Raw genomic sequence first — 19,311 nt, forward strand, 5'->3', positions numbered from 1 at the left:
CTCATGCCAACCTCAATTGGTTAAACAATAATTCTATTGATTGATAATACTGTAATCGGCTACTCCGTATTACGGAGTAGTTGGTTAGTTGGGGTCCAACCGCCCAAGCAGATGGAGAAAAATAAAGAGACCCAACAACCGTTTTTAACAGCCGTGAACGTGATGGCCCGTGAAGCTGTCTAACCTCAAATACTGAAATAAACAGAAAAAGGCGTTTGTAAATTCCCCCACTCTCGTCGGCTACCAAGTAAGCAACCCGCCAAAGGAGTTCACTTTCGGAGTTTTCGGGTTCCAATCGTTGTGGGTATTTTCTGTTTAATGTTTGCAAAACCCTCAAAAATCAAAGGTTTATTTTGGGATTTTGAATTTTGAATTTTGAATTTTGATCGAGTGAAAAAAAGTGAAAACAAACATGGGTTCTGAAGAAACACTTGATAATTTGGGTTACTCGTTGTTAAAAGATCTAAGGTTTGAAATTGGTGAAAATCAGACTTGTTTTAATCTCTGTTTCTGGGTTTTTCTCCCCAGTTCCACCCCAGTTCCTTCCACAATTCTTCACCAGGTGAACTGCAGCTTCAATCACTAGTATATTTATTCTTTTGTTTATTTATTTATTTTTGGTTTTGAATGTGACAATGGTGAGCAATTATTATGATTTTATGTTCATAATTGTAGGTATATTGCTCATTTTAGGTGTTAATTGATGTTTATGTTTACTCTTTGATTGCTTAATTTTGTGAGTATATCTCAGTTTGTAATTGTGGTTGAAATGCCAACTAGTTTAGTTGCTTAAAGTGTTGGGCTTTTATCCGAGACCCGGGATAAACGACCATCTTCATCACTGAATTTTGTGGCTCCTGCTGACCCTAAACATTAATTGTGATCAAAGGAGTAATTCGTGTTTTGAATTGTTATAAAAATAATGGTTTGATGGATATAACTCCACATTTCTGTTTATAATGACAAGAGGATCTGTAAGGAGTAAATACAACTCCAGTTTTGCCTTTTGTTATACCTTGATTTGGATATTTGGTTTGTTAATTTCTGTTGTATGTTGTTCCTCTATTTTTTAATAGTTTTTCTTCACAATATGTAGTGTATGTTAGTTATCAATTGATCACTAGCTTTGTTGAGAAAATAAGGTGATGTATAGGATTAGTTATACATTTTCCATCCCAGACGGTGGTGTACCTTTTGCATTCTCCAGCACGCGTGGAGGAGAATGTAGGATGGACAATTGGACGTGTTGGCTTAGATATGCCGTTGAGCCAGTGAATCTTTTAGGTAACAAATACATTTTGTAAATTAGAAGCTGTACCTTGTTTTGATTGTCTTTGCATTGTTCTGATTTTGGAGCATGTCATTTTCTAATTACCTTCAAAGTGCCAGAACTGCTGATCCTCTATGTCATTTCTTTTTCTTTTCTCTTTTCTCTCTTTTTGCAGTTGAGCCTATTGCCTCGGTTACCTTGAGCCTTTTAAGACGTTGATTAAAATTTTCATTTACTGAATACTTAAATTTCAATTTGAAGAGAACAGGACTTATTTATGTGTGCTCATTCTCCAGAGAAAGTTTAGCTTGAAGAATTTCATTCTCTAAGTATGACAGGTTCCTTCATTCCTAGATTAGATCTTGAGACAGTGCTGGTTATTCCTACGTTTTAGTTTTTAGGGCGCTTCTGTTGTTTTGTCTCTTATGGAGCTGTGGTAGACAGTCCCACTGAGTCACTGACTAAAGCAATTTTCTTTCCACTTGCAGTTACACTCTAAAAATCCATTTCTTGCTTTGAAAGAAGACAAAAGGTTAGTGCTTTCGCCTTCAGTTTTGTTGCAAAAAGAATCTTCTGATTCAGAGGGAATTTCATCCGCGAAAGTTCCTTGTGCCGTTTCTGACGTGGAGTTTCCTCTAGCACGATGGGCTCATATCGGTTGCCAGGTCTGTGAAAATTCATAAAGTACCTGCTATGCGTCAGCCATGTCTATCCTTCAGTTTAATGCTGTTGAATATACAAATTCTTTTTATCTTCTTGTCTTGGTCAACAATGTGCCCCTTTTTTTTTTGTTGATATGCTTTGTTTTTAGCATCCAGGTTATATGGAGCTGTCTAAGATTCTGAGATCTGTTGTGTATTATTTATTGATAAATGTCCGATAGTTTATGTAGGGAAGAGGGAATGGTTCTCTGGATCTAGCTTGGCCTTTTTGTTTGATACACATTTTATCTGGCTGAGATTTATACATATGATATCTAGCTTTAAGAAATCAGGGACCTATTTTCTGGAATAATTCAGTATTCTGTGGCTCTTTGCCTTATATGTTGGTTCTTTGGCTTGGCCTTTTGGTTTGTTTAAATTGTTTGATAGTTTGGCATCATAGATCAGGCTTTCTTTTATCACTCATTTAGTCATTTGGTTTTGATTTATACGAAGTACTCCCTCTTTTATTTATTTATTTTAATAATTGCATCATTTGGATTTTAACACTATTCACACACTCTAACATGACCATCTTTTATTAATTTATAGGTAAAGAAGAAGATAGTCCTTTGGGGTCTTGTTAAATTCGTCACGATACATACTTTCAAAATATCAACTTTTAATATATTGTTTTAATAAAAAAATGTATAAGTAGAGATATTATCCCTCTGGTTCGGAGGAAGTATCTTCTTTGTATCTGACTACTTCATATGATATGTGATTTCCGGTTGATATCCTTTTTTTCTTTATCTCCAACCTAAGGTGTTCAACAACGTCATACGCATTTATCTTGATGGAAAAGTAGTGGGAGAAAGGCATTTAGATTCATCAACGGACAGACAAGCTGACCTTGAGAGTTTCACGAAGGTGACTATATCTGCTGTGGGCAATGGACTTAAGTGCCTTGATGGTTATGTACACAATGCAGTTGTTTTGCCTTCTTCAACATCTATTGAGGGTCATCATGTTAAGGTATATCTTTGACTATATGTGCATGTATTTTGGGTCCAAGACTTGCGTAAAACTTATTAATCATGTTTGCATGCTGCAGGATCCTCCTATGTGCTTATGTATTGATAGTTCATCTGTTTCTGACATCGAATTGGAAGGTGATGGCATTTGGAAAGTTTTTGGCGGCAAGGTTGATAGCATCTTTCTCAGTTTCTTCAATTGGTTATTGTTATCATTTGAGTCTGTGCTCTCTTAGGCTCCTTTTGGTAGGGCGTAGAATGTTTTCATGGAAAAGGATTTTCCCCTTTTCAATCATTTTACGTTGTTTGGTTGGGTAAGAGATGGAAAACAATTTTCCATAACTCTCCCCAAGGTGGAAAACCTTTTTCCATTTGAAAGGGAGGGAAACCACTTTTCCTTCTTTCTTCCTTACCTCCCTCTCCTTTCTTCCCCTCAATCTTCACCATTTTCTCCCATTTTCCTTTAAGGTACCAAACAAAGGAAAACTAGTTTGGAGTTGTGTTTTCCCTTGAAAAATGTTTTTCATTGAAAATCATTTTACAATGGAAACGTTGTACGCCCTACCAAACGGAGCCTTACTCTGTTTTAATTGTTTATTTTGCTTTTAATGGGAGGTGGAGGTAAGATGTGGCTCTGTCCTTAGTACTCTTTCTCTTGCACAACAAATGAAGGTTTTGTCCTTTTCAAATAAGCAAGTAAAAGAGAAAACAACCCCAGAAAAATGAGAAAGGTCTTTTATTTTCTTTACCTTTCGCCACTTGTTCAGGGTGTTTTCCGCTGACAATAAGCTATATGAAAGCCATGTTTTCAAATACAAAAGAAGCAAGCTTCTTTATCCCTCTTTTTGTGCAGGATATCTTTCTCGCTTGATATCTTGGCCATTACTAATGCTTAACATGACCACTTATTGCAAGTAATTCTCCCTCATATTTTCTTTAGTCAAAGAAAATCTCTGCATGTTATCTGAATTTTTTTTCTTCACCATCATAAAGCTTTATCTAGTCTGACATGATTTCACCTTTTTTGCGGCTTGCCTTCTTTTATTAAGAACCAGTCACATATCCCAAGACAGAGGTTGTTCGTGACCTAGTTGCATTGGGACACGATCCAGGTTGGGAACCCATCAATTTATGGTTCATATCTCTCTGTCCAAATGAATCTACCTAATTGAATCTTTGTATTAGAAACATCAAGATAAATGAATAATAGGAACAACCAGTTGTAATCCTACATATGCATAATCTTGTATCATTTGAGGAATAGGACGGACTATAGCATTTAAGCTTGTTTGTTGGAATGAGTCCAGTTTGCTCTTCTCCCAGGAGGGAGGGGAAGGTGGCATGCATGACTCAAGTAATTGGCATGGAGAATTCAAGTAATGGCTCTTTGTAAAATAACGTTAGAGTTGTAGTTCTTTCTCTCCCTCATAAGGCAGCTTTGTCCTTTTCTAGTTCATTTGTTTAGATGACCGTAAGTAATACTCATTCGTTATGTGCACACATACGCATGATTGTTGTACCTATAACTTATAGAAATACATATTACCCGACATATATTTCTGCAATATTGTATGCACATACGTATATGCATGTATGTGAATGTACATCCTAATACATGCAAACATATACGTACATATGTGTCTGTGTAGACCCAGCAATTCGATTGGTCTAACATTCTCTGCTCCCGTACCATACCATGTATAAGTCGTGTACTTGGTAATGCTGATTCAAGGTTTCTTATGTCTGAGAGTGTGGGATATGGAGAGATGCTAGGAGATCACAGTGGAAACAAGATGACTCTCGAATTGAATGATTTAGTGATTAGAGAAATTTGTCTCAGTCTCGCTGTTTAATGTTTTCAGAAATTTATCTTAGCAAATCTTTAATATCTACAATGTGTGACCTATGGCAGGCATCTTGTCGTAAAATGTTTTCATCGGATGTGTTACTATTAAATGCTTTCGGTGAGCTTGTAGACAAGGAATTGGAGGTATGTGGCTATCTATATTTCTACATAATTTATGGATTTGAAAACCTTACATAGAAACAGAAAAAAAACTCTACTATGAAACTGATTTTGGCACTCTACTAGTGAAGGGAATAAGAAATTGTGCTCTACTCACATGAGGTGTGCCAAAATCAACCAAGTGGTGTGCCAAAATCAATTCCCTTCTACTTACATTAGAACATGTATGTACAAAAGGGAGGCCCACTTAATTTATTGATCTAATTTTCTCTTTGTAGTACATGCCATTTTTCTTATTGTGAATTGGCATTCAAATATTCTGGGTTGTTCAGGTTGTTGCATCTCTTACCTATGCTGATAATCGGGCCCCTGTTGAGAAATCAAAAGATGACGACGCTCCACTTTTGACAACTTGTAACGGACTCGAATTTCCATCTGATGATAAACCCAGAAAATTATTGCGAGGACGTGCATCTTTTCAACTGAACGTATGTCGGGTACGATATTCTTAACTATACTATTTAGACATTTGATTATGTTGTGCATTAAAGGGTGGACTTTTGATTTAACCAAACTGGATTTATTGATTTATAATTAAGGGGCTGCTTTCTATTTGGGATTATGTCTCAGCTTTTATGAATTTGTTTAGGTTCTGATAAGTGATTTAGAAGGTAGTATCATGAAATTGAGTTGCGTAATTGATGTGAAAACGAGACCACTTTGATGATGTTCACGAGTACAACTAGAAACGAACCAATATTTCTCCTTGTTAGATCACTCCTAATCTCACAATTCGAATCACCATAGAATTCTAAACGGAAAAGAAGACCTGTGCCTTAAACAAGAAAAACCTGTAGGCTAACTCTAAGAAACCATCTAAACAACCGGACCATTGGACACGGCTCAGCCCATGACGGCACGTGAGCAAGTCCCTGGTCAAGTCCCTGGTCAAGTCCAGACCCTCTAGGCCCAAGCGCCCAAGTGAGGTGGTGTGTGAGCTCAGTAGCAGCATGTGGCCCATTGCAATCTTCAAAACAGCCCATACTTATTTAGGAGCTCGTTTTGCTCTAAAGCAGCTCGTACTTGGACTGAGGCTTGTTTCTAGTTCCACATGAGTCCCATTTTCTTAAATGCCATTAGATCCAAGATTAAAGAGACAGGATCTTCAAAAGAATCCCCCTTTGCATTCTCATCAGTAATGGAAGGAAAAGTGTACATCATGATTCAGACTGTTGGATTTAATTTTCTGTTTCAGTGAGTTAGTGCCCCATATGAGCAAGACTTTGTGTGTATTCTGTGGACATTGCACAATGCATAAGAAGTTATTAGTTCTCCTCATTTTCAATACATTGAACTTCGATTGTCAATTTCATGTACTCTAGTTTAATCAATATTACAAACATTTCTGATTGTAAATTTTGATCCTGATTTTCCGAAGTTCAATTAACTTTTCTTCTTTTCTCCTTGACAGCTTTCATCCGAATGTGATAATAAAATGTTCAGTATTAAGTTTCATCTTCAGAAAAGGAGAAACTTCCCTTTTTTTGAGGCATTTACTCCACCAATTCGCTGCATCTTAAAGACATGTGACACCAAGATATCTACTATCACATGGAAAAAGTTGCCATCAGGCTTTCATCTATTTAATGGATCCAGCTTACCTCATTATGGTGTTGGGCACTCAGAGCTACAGCTACAGCAAAATCCTGTATGTGAAGCAATTCCAAGTCCTCCATCAAAAAGAAAGAAATTAGAACAAGATTCTTCATTGCCAGTCACCAAGGCTGAGTCTAATCTGCAAAGATTTGATGAAGAATGTAGTTCACAAACCTTATCCGTAACTAAGGTCCTTTATGTTTTTCTTTCAACATTATTAAGTTCTTCTGAGTTCAGAATATGTTGAAGTGTATTTATCAGCATAAAGTAATCCTAATCATGATATTTTGATTGTTTCCTATCACTAAGATTACATGTTTGAGTTTATGTGGTACAATTCCTTTTTAGATGTTTATTCATGGTATTAAATGGTCTCCTTTATAATGTTTCATAAGTTAATCAAGGGCCGTTAAGTGTTTGTTAATGCTAATATGTATGTATGGTGGAAATGTCACACATGTCCCCTCAAAGCAAGGTCTTTAGTACTAAATTAATGAATTAAACAAATTTAAACCTACAATCTTTCTGATATGTTGAAGGCATGTTTACTCACTTTTTCTTAATCATTATGTTTGTTTTCTATCATAATATCTATATCTTACTTCTTAACTGCAAATACAAAGTGCAGAATGCTGTTGGGACCAGTTTGGAGAGTATCCAGGAAAACTATGGAGAAATAGATAATTCTGGTTCAGATTCCGAAAGTGTCGGTGCAAGAATTTCAGAGTTGAAGAGCATTCCTTGCATCAGAGATCTCACTTCAGATCTTACAATATTCAGATACTGCCTTGGAGGCTTATCTGAAAGGTCACTCATGCTTAAGGAGACCTCTCTGTACGCTTCTGAGCAAAAGATGGCTGAAATGGCAGAAAAGATTTCATTCTTTTCTGGATGCTCTCACCACAGGTACTAATTGGATTAGTTATTTGATAAATTCAAAAACCCTATATTCTTCTTGGAAGACACTGTTGGCACAAGACCTATTTATTTCTTAATCAACCTTTGATACATAATACTATCTTGAGCATGGAAAAAATTGTTTTGTTCCCTCTCAGGCAGCAAATTATGATTGCAAAAATACTGTTGGAGGAAGGAGAAAGAGCTTGGAATTTGATTTCACGAAATAGCCATCGTGTTCAATGGGATAATGTTGTTTTTGAGATAGAGGAGCAATTCATGAGGATTACTGGCTGTAGCACGAGATCTCTCACTCAACAGGTACTCCAATATGTTACATATAAGAGCTTTTTGCTACACTAAGTTATTTCATCTAAGTATTCCCTCTTAATATGTACAAAGTCATTGGAAGAGGAGAAACTTATCAATTTATTGTCTCTGAAAATCTTCCAAGATATTAAGTCAGGTAATGAATCTTTATAGGTTTAGGAAGATATGTGAACATCCTGTAGGAGAATAACTTTAACCCCTTCTCTTTCCTGTGTGCTCAGTATGTGCGTCTTGTCATGCTAAGTCATGTTGAAATTTGACTTCTAAAGGATATTAAAGAATAATTGTCTTCTGTATGTTTCTGAAGTTGCTTGCTCCAACTAGATTCACTCAAGTGGCTGCTCACAGTCCTAAAACACGGAAAACAATAGTCACTAAAAAGGACAAATTATTTTTTACCACCTAAAAAAAACCGAAAAATTGTTTTTTACCACCTAAAAAAATAAAACTTGGACCACCTAAAAAAAACATAAAAGTTATTTTTTACCACCTAAAAAGGAAAAAAAATTAAGAAACCGTTATGTGGGGCAACTACTCATGTGAATTGTTTCGACTTGACATCGGCTATTGCTGCTGCTTTGCATTTGCTATACTGAATCTGCTATTTGCTTTGCTTCTCCCAAAGATTTACACCATCATGGCACCTGATGAAATAGGCATAACTGATTATCATATTTCAAGATGAGGTGTTATTATTTGGACATGTATATTCATAAAGGAATTTCCTCAGCGACTCTAATAGCTATTAGCTTTAATTAAAGTAGACATTTGCATTATGTAGCCCATGGAATACAGCCTCAGGCCATCGTATGTCTCTGTACAATGCGTTTCTTGATGAAAATGCATAACTCCTTCTCCCAAAGATTCACAGCAGATAGCAGATTAAGCATAGTAAATGCAAAGCACTGAAGCAGTAGCAATAGCCGACGTCAAGTGGAAACTATTCACATAAGGAGTTGCCCACATAGCGGTTTCTTCATTTTTTTCCTTTTTAGGTGGTAAAAAACAACGTTTATGTTTTTTTTAGGTGGTAAAATACAAGTTCTATTTTTTTAGGTGGTAAAAAACAAATTTTCGATTCTTTTAGGTGGTAAAAAACAATTTGTCCCACTAAAAAAGCTGGTCCGGATTGCATACGATATATAGATTGGTCAAGCTAAAACTTTAATTTCTAATTGTCTGCTCCTTTCTAAACAAAAGCAGAATAATAGTTTTGGCAGAGAACTTCTGTATGCTTATAAATTTGTACTACGTTCTACGTAAACATTTAATATGTTAAACACTAGATGGGTAGTATTAGGCTGTTAGCATGTTGCCAAATAAGATTTGTAAGCTAATGCATTAGTATGCTAATTGTAGATTTCATTTTCATTGCCTGAAACTGCTTGTTAGGGTGAATTTGTTTACATGACACTACTTCAACTAATAGTATGAATTGACATGGCAGGACTTGAATTTTCTTAGGAGAATTTCGGGTGGCCATGAGTATCTCACCAAAGATAACTTCGATAAAATGTGGCGTTGGTTGTATCCGGTGGCATTTACCATATCAAGACAGGGAATTAATACATTGTGGGCTACTATGTCACCTAAGTGGATCGAGGGATTCTTTACAAAGGAAGAAGTAGAGTATGCGCTTCAGAGTCCGGTGGGAATTCAAGAGCCTGGAACATTCATCTTGCGGTTTCCAACAACCAGAAGTTGGCCTCATCCAGATGCTGGTAGCTTAATTGCATCCTATGTTGGCAGCGATTTCTCTTTGCACCATAAACAGTTATCTTTGGACTACAGGTATTTGTGGTTATTTCCTGTCATCTAACTTCATCAATTTCTCTACTGTTCAACATCAGCTGGCTTTGCATAATGTGGTTCTTCAGTGGTAAAATGGCTACTTCTTTTATCTGTAGATTAGCTTAAAAACCCTGAAATTTCCTTCCTTATTCTCTCTCTATATGCGCATCAATTTTCGGACTTGTTCAAACCATGTTACCTAATTCCCTTATCGCCCCACAAACCGAAAAAGCGAATTATAATATGAAAAATGGTACTCACCTAATTCCCTACATCCACATTACTTGTTACACTCACTTTTGCACAAAGTTTAAGGTGATAAGTGGTTGTTTGGTTATCAATTGTTATTTTATTGAACACGTAGATGTGATAGGATTTAGTGGGGTATTTTTTTTTTAATAGAATGAGAGAGGGTGTCCCAAACTTATGTTAGTGGGAAAAGAGAGACAATATAATAATTGTGGGTCTTTCCTAATTTGGAATTGAACAAGTAATGTGGGATGGATGAAAAAAGAAAGTGCAACAAGTAATATGGGATGGAAGGAATACATTTTGTCTAATTTAGCAAGTTGGGTAGTGAATTGTGAACCCGTTACCAATCTCGACTAGCGAATCAGTTAACAGTCGCTCAAAGGTACAAAGCCGAACATCAGCCCCGGTCCTGACAATTTAAGGGCCCTAGGCAAAATTGGAGAAAAGGTCCCCTTAATAAAGTGACCAATTTTTTTTTCCAATCAATATAATACTCCGTGGTACATAATAGATAAACTTAGACCTTTAGATTGAAAATTTGGATAGAACATCACAAAATAAACTCCAAAATACAATTGGGTCACCAATCTCAATCTGTTACAAAATATATGAATTGAAAAAAAAAATAGAATAACAAAATAACTAAAATGCAGCCTCCCCGATACAACATCATAATTCACAAATACTCAGTGCTAGAACTCGAGAATTGAAATTAAAATAATCGGATTGATTAATTATTTAATTGAAATTAAAAAAAATTAAAATTGAAATTTAAAGAGGCAATTCCAAACATAAAACTTTGATTGAAGATGATGCTACTAATGCTTCGGTTATTCCTAATGGACAATGCGGTGTGTCGCTTAACGCCCCAACTAATTGTATTGTGAACCTATTGGGTAACAGCTCTTCCTCACCCATTAATTAATTCTTGTTCTTCTTCTCTCAAAATAAAAACAAAAAGAATAACTAAAAGAATCGAATTCGGAACTACCAGCTGATTCCTCCTGGAATTGAAGGACAGAAGGTGCCAAGGTTGCTGCCGCAGCGCCACCTTCCGCCTCCATGCCGCGCCGCCACGAAGGTAGTTATTGATAAAAGAGCAGTAAGCAAATAATTTGATAATCTTAATAGAACAACCAGAAATAAGAGAGGGGAGAAGCCGAGAAGGATTGATGAACGATGAGTTATGAATAAGTTTCTCCATTGTTTTGATTTGGAGAGCTTGAAACTAGGGAATTGGAGAAGAAAGTGATTCAAGTAATTGATTGAATTTTTAGCTGTTGAAAAAATGAAAATTTTGAATTTTTCCAATTTGGGAACTGAAGAACAGAATATGAGAAGGAGGTAAATGGTTAATTAGATTAATTGTTGACGGAAGAATTGAAGCGGGAGATTTTAGTCGGTGATTTTTGCATTGGAAAATGGTAAATTGAACAACATTGACTTTTTCCTTTCCCACTTACCTATATACTAAATACAGATAACCTAATAAACGTAAAGAGTATTTTTTTTTTTCTGGGCCCCCTTTTGGCTTGGGCCCTAGGCGGTCGCACTCCCCGCCTACCCCTAGGGCCGGGCCTGCCGAACATATTGGAAGTAAAATGTCACATCTACAACTTAATGGAAGAATGGTGACTGTCTCTACTAGCTGAACGGATGTCATTCTGACCTGGCGTTTCAGCCTAATATTTTTAATACCACTAGTCCAAAAACTGTAGTCAGGACTCAGGAGTGGCTCTCCTTTTAAGAAGCAGCAGCTTTGAATTTTTCATAGTTGCCAGTTATTCAATGCTAAATTGGTAATAAAGATATACTTCATATTTAGTTTGCTCCGTGTAAAAAGCTTGTGAAATGGAGCAAATCATCTCACATATTTCAGTGTCATTTACAGTCATGTATCTCCTAGGCTCCTTGACTTTATTTTGATAAGAAGGCATTTTAAAAGTCAAATCATTATTGGGACTCATGCATTAGGCTTTATAGTTTACACGACTGACTAACTCTTTTAGGACTCATGTTAGTCTGTCAGGATTCAGGTTGCTTCAAAATCACCAAGGAAAATCTTTGTGATAGTCCTGTATCAGTGACCTGATATGTTGGCAAAATGATCCCAAAAGATACTCTAGAGTCAAGGCACATTACAATTTTAGGAGATGGTGTAAAGTTGCTTCCCATTACTTCTGCTGTTCCCTAATTTTGTTTCCTCTTTGTACTCTGTTATGCAGCGGAAACAAATATATGCAATGATCTATTTTCTTTTGAACAATTTATTCCAATAGACAGTAGGTAGAATCAAATACCTGAAATGCCAAGAAATAATCTTGTTTGAAGTTCAAATTTACGTCTCTTACCGAGAAATAAACCCCACTGTCAACCTTGACGATGGCTATGGAATTTTGAAGAACCTTATTTCTTGGAGCAGTGGAAAAAATTGTTTTCTTTTTTCTCTCTTTTTGTTTCTTCTTTTTTGGCTGTTTATTATTGAAAGAAAAGAGAACCATGTTAATTTTTACTCCCTCCATCCCAATTTAATCGACGCAAGGATTTCACGGAGTTTTAGATTTAATCGACATAAAAGGAAAGTGTGACGATTAAATTGAGACGGAGGGAGTATATTTTCTTTCGCACAAGAGAGTTTTCAATATTAGGTATTTCTTTCGTGCTGATAAAAATTACAATAACGTGGTTGTTTTCTTATAGGAATATGCTTTAGAAGCCGTAGGCTACTTATTAAACAATTCCCACTAAAGTGGCCACGAAAGTGCATGTGAGAGATATGAAAAGGGCGTAAGCCTAACCTCTTCAATGAAAACTTTATTGTTTACGTCCTTTCCATATCTCATACGAAATACTTCTTCGTTCTTTAATAGTTGCAATGTTTTGACTTTCACGCTTGCCAACACACATCTTTGACCATTAATATCTGAAACTCTAGATTTATAAAAATTATAAAAATTTGATATTGTGAAAATATACAACAAGATGAATCTAACATGACCCCACATGGCTGACTATGTTTTAACATAAGATTAAATCATTAAAGATGGTCAAAAAAGAGTATATGAGTAGTGTAAAAGTCAAACGTTGCAACTATTAGAGAACGGAGGAAGCATGTAGTTTTAGTGAATGTTTTGTCATAACTTTGTTTAATAAAGTAAAGCATATAATCTGGATGGCATGTTAATTTGTTTTGCTAGTACAAAAACTATAATTAATATTGGAAACACTCTTGTGAAAAATAAAAGAAATCAAATAGTTTTATTTTTTCAATAAATCATTAATAAAAAGGTAAATGATTTTTCTTTTACATTCTCTTGGACATTCAAACAATGAGAGAGAGAAAGGAGAGAAAAAGTTTTCTTCATCGTTCCAAGAAAGGTTCTTAAAATTTCATTCCCAGATAGCCAACATCTAGGATTGATACTTGATGGTGTGGTTTATTTCTCGAAAGGTTCTTAAAAAAACTTCAAGCTTCCAAAAGTCCTCGTGAGACTGTAATACCCTGCCTGAAGAGCTGATGTAGCAAAAATCATTCTCCTTTACTGGCCAATCTCTCATGGTCTCGCCATTTCTTATGAAGACCCCTTTTGTACTTGCTGGGATATTTCTTTCCCTATCCTTTCCAAGAACCACCAACCATCACCTTAACAACTGTACTAACACAAACAAGGTATATGTAAGTTCTTTTGGAAAAACAAGGCTAGCCTCACATATTGGAGAAACACGGAAATTCTAGAATGGCCTAAAGGAATGGATGGTTAGGGATAGAGAAATGTTGACTATTTCAATCAAGCTACCTTCGAGATTCGTAATTATCCAAGAGGTAGGTTGAATTCTGAGAAGTCTGAAAGAGTTTGCCATGCATCCCAGGAACATTGTCGGATCAATACATACGAAATATATCTTTAAAATTATCTACGATAAATTTGTGTAAACCCTCCTATGAAGTTTCCCAAATTCTATCCTGACCTTAGGCATGAGAATATCATTCCTTCTTTTCCCCAATTTAGCACATTGGAAGTACTTTGTCTTGAACTGTTGGAGTCACCCATTGTTCCATTTTCCTTTATCCCATTGTCTCCAGATTCCAGAAAGATAACTTGAGAATGGAAGTTTGAAAGCTTTGCTCACAGACTGACTAACCATTTGTATAGCATTATCATGTTCATAAGCTCAGATTGAACATTATTACACTAATCTGAGACATCTTCCTGTATTATGTTATTCTTCATTTTATATTCCTTACACACTTGTATGATACCCATGTTATAATGCTACTTAGTATATGTTAATCAACTTCACTGCACTTGATGCTTGACATAAGATTTTTTTCCCTTTCTGTCTACATGTACCGTACATCGTTGTCTTTTAACCTGTTAGGGATATCATCTTCTTTCTTTCTTCTATTTTCCTAAATATGTTTGAAGATGACCCAGAATTTTCAATTTCTACAGTTCTGACATTTTTTATTCAAGTGAAAAGCCACTTCAGGAATTGCTTTTGTCTGAACCAGAGCTTTCTCGAGTAGGAAGGTAAATAATGTTTCCCTTAATAGTATTGTCTGTTCAGGTTCTTTTAGGCATAAATTTCATTTGACATGATGACCTGAATTTGGCTAAACGTGTATCCAGGATATCAAGGAGTGATTTGACTGTTTAAATTGCGACTATACTTGTGTATATATTATCCATCCTTGAAGACACTGGTGGTTTGGAGTAAGACTCTTGTTTCTACTTTTAGTTTTCAGCTATGGACTTTCCATGTGCACCTTTTCTTTATTTATCTTTAGATTATAAAAATGTTTGGGCTATAATGTGTCTCAAGTCTCAATTGTATTCTCTTTTTTTTTGGCAAATAAAATAATTTTATTAATTACCAGGAATAAGCAATGATTACAAAGCCCAAAAAGCACACAAAACAACTCTAGCTAAAATAAAATGCATTAGTATAAGCTTAAGTCCACCTTCTAGGAAGGGTGACAAAAGCGACTTTTCAGGCTAATTATTCTCAAATGAAATTAGATTTCATAATTGAAAAATAAATAAATTATATAGGTAGATTGGGAGATTCTACTCTCCCCCCATGCCCTCCCGTATACCGCAAAATACAACAGTCAAAAGCAAACAAATAAGGAAAAAAAGGACACCAATATCAACAATGACTCTAAAAGTTTGTGGCACCATGTATGTGGTCGGTGCTTTTGATAGAATTGCAGTCTGGCAGTTAGGGTCCCTGTTTATTAGTTGGATCTTGAGTCTTGCAGTTTCAGTTTTTAAGTTCGAAGATGCAATAATGGAAAACTTTGATGGACAGGCTTTTCTTTGGTGGGTTTTGGCATGAGGCCACTGTTCAACATCCGAAGTGAGAATCTGAAGCAATTATGTCTACGTGAGGTACTCTAAGGGAGGGTTTAATACCCCTAAGAAAGAAAACTTGCTGATGATGTTGGGACATGATATGTTAAGACAAATTGGTGATTATTGAAGTAATTAGCAAAGAACAAATTGAAACAATTAAGAAAATTGAAACCAAGATGACACAAAATTTGGGAGGTGGGAAAATCCTTCAAGCAATGTGCTTTAAGACTATAAAATCCACCCTAAACTAGGAATTAATGTTGTATTGATTTAGAATTAGAGTTTACAAGAGTATTAAGCAAATCCTATCTCTAATTCTCACTCGCAAGCACAAGGGTGAACATATTGAGGATAACGTAGTTATCCTAGATGCTAGAATATTGTGGGTTTGTTGTGAGCTGAAATGGCTCAAGGGTTTGTTGTTAAGCTTAGATGTGCATTGCCCTAAAGCTATTAAGTTATTCGAAAGACACAGTTTGATCTACTTCTTTCCAAGTTGGGCATTTTTGAACCTCATGCCCCAACTTGAGGGGGGTGTTGAGATAGTAATTAGGGAAGTTGGAGTATTTCTGTAACTGTCAAAGTATTTATGACAGTAATTAGGAACATTGAAGTAATTCTGTAACTGTCAAGATATTGATGATAGGAAGTTTATTGGTACTAGGAGTTGAACATTTACTTCCTAATCAATGAGTTATGCATAGGTTACTAAGTGCTTGGTTGCCTAGGATATTTCTTGTATAAATACTCTTGAAAATAATAATATGTTCAAGCTTTGAGCCTTCACAAATCTTTACAGAACACAATGAAGAACTTCTTCATAAACCCTAGCTTTCTGTCTCTAATATGTGGGAATGGTATACAATAAAAGCCCCCAAAAGGAATTTAAACTAGTTCCTTAAATGAACAACAAACCCGGTTCAAACAGAGAGAAACCCGACAAACCCTCACGTGCGGGGCTCGCACACGAGAGTTGATTTATCTTCTGCATCGCTGGTGCGGGCGCACGGGTATCCTGGACAACTCTTCATAAAATTGACATAACTCTCGTTCTTATCCAAAACGAACTTATGATTAGCGTTGGAAAGCTATTGAAACAAGCTTTCACCTCCAAGTGGAATCACCTCAAACAAATGAGTAGATCATGAGAGAGATGTCCATTTTAAGATAACATTGAGTTTTGAACCTCTATTCTATTAACCGAGTCACCAATTCAAACATGATACTAGATAGATTTAGAGGTAGAATCCAAGAATCTAAACTTGACTTCACTTTGTATGTGTTAGTCACATCTGTAAATGTCCCTTCTTATCATTTGATGATATCTTCTGAAGGAAGGTTTAAGTATTTCTAATATGTCAAGTACATGCATTGTTTCTCACATGGCAATCTGTCTTTCTCTAAGAAAATATTCTCTTTTTAAAATTACGTCTCACCAGTCAGGTTGTAAGTTAAATATCTCCTCTATCCTTAAATGACCGTCTCACTTAGAAGAAATGTTCTTTTTATGAAAATGCAATTAAACAAGGGTTTCATCATATTTGTTGTGTTGTTTTCAGGAGTGAGGTTGTTATGACTGGTTTTTGTTTTCTTTGGGCGAAGAGTTGTGAAATTCTGTGTGCATGCGCATTCTTGCAATAGACAGACCTATAGTAATCTTACATGAGTTAGTTATGATGCAGATATGAGGTCCAAGTCTTCCAAGTACAGGACTACAGGAGGAGTTATGTTATTCATTCACGTCCACTGTGCTTGAACTACAGGAGGAGTTATGTTATTCATACACAAAGCACTTAATGATCGGCTATCTCAATCCTCTTCTTTCTGGAGGGTTTCTTAAATTCCTCTGTCTTCAAGGTTCAATTCAGCCGCAGTGTCTTGACATGGGTACAAAGCACTTAACTAGTAGATATCTCAGTAGATTTCGTTCTGGAAGGCTTCTCAAATTCCTATCTTGAGGGTTCAATTCAACCGCAGTTTCTTGACATCGGTACAAATCAAAGGTGGGTAACAGAAGAAATGCAGATTTGCAACGCTATGTCTAAGAAAACATTATCAGTCTCAGATATGTAAAATTCTGGGTGATCCTGTGATATCATTGTACAGTTTAGCAATTGTTAGTTGAGATTTCACAGGTATATTATCCGGCATTCAGAATTTTGTCCTAAAACAGAGATAAAGCAGTATATCAGTATATCTTTACAGTAATTTGACTAGTTTTGTAACTTGAGATTCTAAAGCCGGAACTGTTAGTGTCCATTTTACCATAATACCCGCAAAATGACAAAATATACGGTGTCTCATATTAACCAACATCAATCTCATTTGGAGCTTTACAACAAATTTTCAAAAGAAGAGGAATACACATGGTTAACTTACAACACAATTTTTTTGTATTACTTACAAATCATAAGAACATAAAGGCCTGATGTTTTACACGTTTGACTCTGTTTGGTTTACCTAAATTCGACTTATTTGAACTTATTTTTGCTCAAAAGAACTTATTTGTGTTTTAAATTGTCTGGAAAAATTGAAATAAGTTAAAACGAACAAACCTTTAACTTGTGTGACAACCTAAATTCAAGCACGTTACTTTATTCATTCAACCACTTGCACCAAATGAACATCATACATTCATAATTAAGCAAGTGTTGCATTTTAGGAAATGAGAAAGACACAAATCTTTCAATATATTTTTTTTAATATCTTTTTAGAATATATTAAAAATAACGATTTTTAACCATATACCCTTTACAAATTTTTAAAAATGGCGGTTTGACGTGTCAGGCCTGTCCACGTGGCTACCCATGGGTCAGGGCGCGTGATCCATGGTCCAAAACCATTTTTTCTAGGTTGAGTATAAAAGCATTCTTTCCCACTCTTTTCCCTATTTTCAAATCACTGTTCATCACTTAGAGAGAGAAAACCGTTCGACTTCTTCCATTTTATGAGAGAGAAAGCTTCTTCTCTTTGATCTTCTCTTCGATTGCTTCAATTTCTGTAAGTTTTTTGCATTTTTACTTGTTTTTCTTTGTTCGTCTCTTCTTCGTACTAATTTCGCCTTTTTTTTGTTCGATTTAGGGTTTCGAAAGTGTGATTGTGATTTTTTTCTGTTCTTCTTCAACATTCGGTAATTTCTTTCTATTTTCATCTACTTTTTGTTCAATTTTGTCATCATTTCATGTTTGTTTTTGTTTTCTTACTGTTTTTGGTTTTGATTTAGGGTTTCGTAACTGCGATTTGTGATAATTTCGGTTGTTCTTCATTTTCGACAATACTTTGTAAGTTTCATGTCATTTCTCCTTCTTTTTGTTCAATTTATTCATAATTTGAAGTTCGTTTTGGTTTTCTTACTGTTTTTGGTCTTTTTTTAGGTTTTCGTAACTGCGATTTGTGATTATCTCGGTTGTTCTTCATTTTCGACAACACTTTGTAAGTTTCTTGTCATTTCTCCTTCTTTTTGTTCAATTTTTTCATAATTTGAAGTTCGTTTTGGTTTTCTTACTGTTTTTGGTCTTTTTTTAGGGTTTTGTAACTGCGATTCGTGTTTTTAGGTTTTTAAGGTCTTTTTCTGTTGATTTAGTGTTTTCATTTTCTCAAACTTGTATTTGTTTTTATTTTTTCGTATGATTTTATCTACATGTAGATGTTTTAGTTTAGAATTTTGTGCATTTAGTTAAGATACCAGTATTTTTAGTTTTGATCTTTTTCATATTTCCCAATTTATTCTTGTTTAACAGGACACATGTATTAGTTTCGTATTTGTTGTTATTAGTTTAGTATTGACATTCGTTAGTTAAGTTTTTAAAAAAATTTGTGATTTATTTAAATTAAATGTTTCCTGACAAATTAGTTAGTTTGTTAACCAATTAGTTAACTGCACAATCCAATCAGTTAACTATTTTTACCAGTTAGTGATTCTTTCAAAGCAATTAGTTATACTCTGACATTCATTAGTTAAGTTTTTAAACGAATTAGTTATTTATTTAACTTAAAAGTATATTATTATGCATGGCATATATATATATATATATATATATATATATATATATATATATATATATATATATATATATATATATATATATATATATATATATATATATATAAATTATTT

At 35.1% G+C, this 19,311-nt stretch overlaps 1 protein-coding gene across 4 annotated transcripts; it reads left to right on the forward strand.

Annotated features, from left to right (window-relative positions):
• Positions 1-152: 152 nt before the first annotated feature.
• LOC110782673 (SH2 domain-containing protein B) lies at positions 153-17,402 on the forward strand. Of its 4 annotated transcripts, XM_056843346.1 has the most exons (14): positions 154-562; positions 1,759-1,935; positions 2,737-2,946; positions 3,026-3,115; positions 4,858-4,935; positions 5,244-5,408; positions 6,383-6,757; positions 7,196-7,473; positions 7,623-7,785; positions 9,242-9,585; positions 14,292-14,369; positions 14,469-14,552; positions 15,151-15,230; positions 16,877-17,402. In XM_056843346.1, exons 1-12 carry the CDS (start codon positions 413-415, stop codon positions 14,494-14,496), a joined length of 2,136 nt encoding a protein of 711 aa, XP_056699324.1. In that variant the 5' UTR covers positions 154-412; the 3' UTR covers positions 14,497-14,552; positions 15,151-15,230; positions 16,877-17,402. The 4 variants fall into 4 exon arrangements, with proteins under 4 accessions (XP_021842571.2, XP_056699324.1, XP_021842569.2 ...); XM_021986879.2 differs by lacking the exon at positions 15,151-15,230 and having other exon boundaries at positions 153-562; positions 6,383-6,619; XM_021986877.2 differs by lacking the exon at positions 15,151-15,230 and having other exon boundaries at positions 16,866-17,402.
• The last annotated feature ends 1,909 nt before the right edge of the window (positions 17,403-19,311 follow it).

This window comes from Spinacia oleracea, chromosome 4 (genome assembly GCF_020520425.1).
Source record: "Spinacia oleracea cultivar Varoflay chromosome 4, BTI_SOV_V1, whole genome shotgun sequence".
NCBI classification, from domain to species: Eukaryota; Viridiplantae; Streptophyta; class Magnoliopsida; order Caryophyllales; family Amaranthaceae; genus Spinacia; species Spinacia oleracea.